Below are 3822 nucleotides of genomic sequence, written 5' to 3' on the forward strand. Positions count from 1 at the left end.
TTCTAATGTCCAATTCAGCAAACACAAAATGCGACCTGTCATTCATAAGTGCTGATCTGGCCACAGTCACAGCAGAGCCATGGTGTCCCCAGAGTTGGATATCTCTGCTAACTGTCATCCGAGTACTTTGATTGCTGGACACGGAGAAGAATGATGACTAAGGCTACTCTAAGTCCTGGCCAGGCATAATGAGGCCGTCTAGGAAAAATGGATAAAGTCCAAGGTCTGTTTTTTTACCCCCATGACATGTGTTGCATTCCATGTGTTCCAAAATGAGATATTCATTTGACAAAAGGTAGACATTATATCATAAAATGATAGGTTACAGTTAAAAAAAAAAAAAAAAAAAAAAAATAGATTACAATACATTTTGAAGGATAGTTGGTTAACATAATTTCATGTCATTTGTACATTTGAGACAGAACCAAACAGTTCAGACCACATCATTTTTTTTACATTTTCAGTGAATTATTTTTTGGAATAAAAATTGTGCAATTAATCATAGTCAGTCATTTAATTATTCAGTCAGATCTTATCAACTTCACAGTTTCAAAGTCTGGCTGAGCTTGGTTAACTCTGTAACAAGAAGCTGTAATATGACATGAAGAACTCCAGTAAATACTGAAACATTGTGTTTCTCTGCAAACTGAAAGCAAAAGAAATGAGCTGCTTTCAGTGACGTTTGCTGACAAGAGGGATTGAGGGATTCTCACAAACAAATCCAGCAACTTTTTTGCCTCAATGTGTCAAGCGCGAGGAGGATAAAGACAACATTTAAAATGTAAATGTATATATACTGCTTTATCTGAAGGCAGATTCTTCCCCGTGGGACACAGATGAATGAGACGGAGAAATTAGAGTGGCAGTTGAGTTTACGAGTAACATGTTGGATGTGTTCCATGTCCTTTTCCACTTGAGATTAAGCCGGAGCATGTCTGTGCATAACAGTTTCGCTAATACCTCTAAGAACTGTTTCCTTTTTGAGAAATGATTCAGTGTTTTCATGGCCGACAGCATGGTGCCATATTTAAGTTGAGACAAAAGGAACATGCTGAAAGGCGCAGGCGCAGAGGCCCACACACACACGAGTGAGGAGAGATTATGGTCAGCCAGAGATATATGAGGTGTTAAGTTGGTATGATAAATATCTGAATAATTTTAAATGCAAAATAGAATGTACTTATAAAGCATAGCAGGTGTGGCTCACAACATATTCTCATATTAATGCTTCTAATATACCTTATGTAACTGCGCATTTGTGTGTGTAAGTTTGTGTGTGGCTATACCCGTGCATTTATGCTTGTGCATGTGTGTTCAAAAGTTTATGTGTGATGGTGTTCTCAGTATGGGTGTATGCGTGTACATGTATGTGAACATGAGTGTGCTTGTCTACAGGCTCATAACTGCATGTATGAAAGTGTATGCACGCGCATATCTCTGTAGTATGCTGCCATGCAAGTGTGTGTGTTTGTGTGTGTGTGTGTGTGTGTGGCACGGTATGAGATCATGGGAGTGACATCAAGGGACTGAGCTCACTTTGCATCCTATCCCTAAGTGGGTGGGGAGGCAGCGTGCTATCTGCGGTCTTGTAAAGTGACAGGACCAGCTGGGGAATGAAATTCAGTAAGACAGGCAGTCGGTCTGGGAGACACTGAGCGCGCTGCCCTACAGTGCTCGGCACACTGCAGCACTGCTCTGCTGGAGCAAAACCCGCCTAGGATTTAGCCTAAACACAGCCAAACATCAGAAGCTCTGCAACAACAGCAACCATCAGATACCACCCTGCCAGTGGCACTGATAATGCTTTCAGTGGTTTGCTCAAGAACCTTGGGGATCAATCAGGAGCCATTATCATTAGCAAGCCTTTCCATGATTCAGCTAATTGTATGCTGATATCTTTTAATAGACAGTTGAACCAGCAGTGCTGTGCGGACCATGGGTGGGAAGCAAACTCGTAGTTTCTCCAAAGAAGAGCTGAATGAGGTGAACGTGAGTCAAAGGAGGAGAAGTGCTGGGAGAGACGACTATCCCTGTGTGTCCTCGGCCGCTGAGAGGATCCGCAAACACGCCACCGTGCACTTTGGCTACAGCACCCTTAGCCTGGCCATGCGGGGGCTGGGCGAGACCCCCGCCGAGTTGTGGGAGCTCCGAGAGCTGGAGAAGCTAAACTTGTCTATGAACTGCCTGTGTTCTCTGCCCCCTGCCCTGGGCGCCCTGGATAATCTGGTGATCCTCAACCTGTGGGGTAACAATCTGTCCAGCCTTCCCCCGGAGATCGGCCTCCTGAAGAAGCTGCGGGTGCTCTTCGCCTACCGCAACCGTCTGAGCGAGGTGCCCGAGGAGCTGGGCTCCTGCACCCGCCTGGAGGTGCTCAGCCTGGCCAACAACCAGATCACAGGCCTCCCTAACAGTTTGGCAGCCATGCGCAATCTGACCAAGCTCAACCTTAGCTACAACCGCATGGCCCACATACCCACCTGTATCTACAGCATGAAGGGTCTAGTCTTCCTGCACCTGGCTGGTAACCGACTGGAGACTATTGCAGACCAGATCCAGGACCTCGTCAACCTTAAGATCCTCATTGTGGAGGGAAACTGTATCCACACACTGCCTAAGACCCTGTGCTTCTTGGAGTCTCTGGAACTCCTTAATGTTGACTTCAATGATCTGCAGAGCGTGCCGGTGGAGATGTACCTGCTGAGCAGGCTGGGGAAGTTGGCCTGCCACCCACTGGATAAGGGACTCCACATTGTCCATAACCCCCTTCTTAAGCCAATTCAGGAGGTGCTGCAAGGAGGTCTTAGTGCCCTCTACAACTATCTCAAGCCCACATGACGGACACTCGCTGTGTGTGTGTGTGTGTGTGTGTGTGTGTGTGTGTGTGTGTGTGTGTGTGTGTGTGCGGTTGTCATAATACGTGATGTTGACACAGTCTGGCACTGGGCAGGTGGCCGTCATGCTCTGAGTTCTCTGTTGCCACAACTGAAGAGATACTGTCAGCCATTTCACCAAGAAATGTGAACATTACTCAGTATCTGTATATGTTATATGGGATTTTATGTTTACTTGTGTTTTCAATATGTTAAAATGTGATTGATTTTTTTTTTTTTTTTTTTTTTTTTTTTTTTTTTTTAGAAAATGTAACAGGGAACTGTTAGCTATGAACAACCAAATATGACGTCTCATGTCACGTTCAAGTTCTTTTGTTAATCCACAGCAGAGGGTCAGGACAAGCCACTCAACTTGCTCGCAAATTCACAGGTCTACATTTGGGGGCCGATTACTGGCCAGTTGAGCTTGCTTGGCCCGTGGCAGTGAGGGGTATATGGGGTAAGTTTGGTTACAGCTCAGTGGTCGCTTTGTGGCAGCCAGGTCATGGGGATCAGGTGTGGAAAGTCAGTGGAAAGAACAGTGGTGGGGGGCTTAAGATCTGCAACAAAACAGGGCCTTAGTCTCTGATTAAATGTTCCACACCATCAGATCAGAGCAATGCTGCTGGGTGGCAGCTCCTCTGAGGTTGTCAGTCATTGTTACGCCACTGATTTGAAATAGCAATGACAGGAACTGGCTAAGCTCAATATGCTTGAGTTACAATTATTCCACCGAGTAAATGTGAACATGGTGTTTGATTGTGAGCCAAAGTAGCCGATTTGACCTTTTTGTACCGCACCTATTGTACCAAAATGCACAAAGGAGAGAACTGTATGGGAAACTCTGTTGAAACAGTGATCGAAAATAAATAAAAATGAACATCTTCAGTGAGCCTTTAAAAATTTTCAGTATTGCTGCTAATGTAAAGATGTGACTTAGCCATTTACACAG

At 45.1% G+C, this 3822-nt stretch overlaps 1 protein-coding gene across 1 annotated transcript; it reads left to right on the forward strand.

Moving 5' to 3' along the window:
* The first annotated feature begins 1935 nt into the window (after nt 1-1935).
* On the forward strand, nt 1936-2835 carry LOC115375569 (leucine-rich repeat-containing protein 30-like). The gene has a single exon (XM_030075012.1). It carries the CDS (start codon nt 1936-1938, stop codon nt 2833-2835), a length of 900 nt encoding a protein of 299 aa, XP_029930872.1.
* The last annotated feature ends 987 nt before the right edge of the window (nt 2836-3822 follow it).

Source organism: Myripristis murdjan, chromosome 17 (genome assembly GCF_902150065.1).
Source record: "Myripristis murdjan chromosome 17, fMyrMur1.1, whole genome shotgun sequence".
Taxonomy (NCBI): domain Eukaryota; kingdom Metazoa; phylum Chordata; class Actinopteri; order Holocentriformes; family Holocentridae; genus Myripristis; species Myripristis murdjan.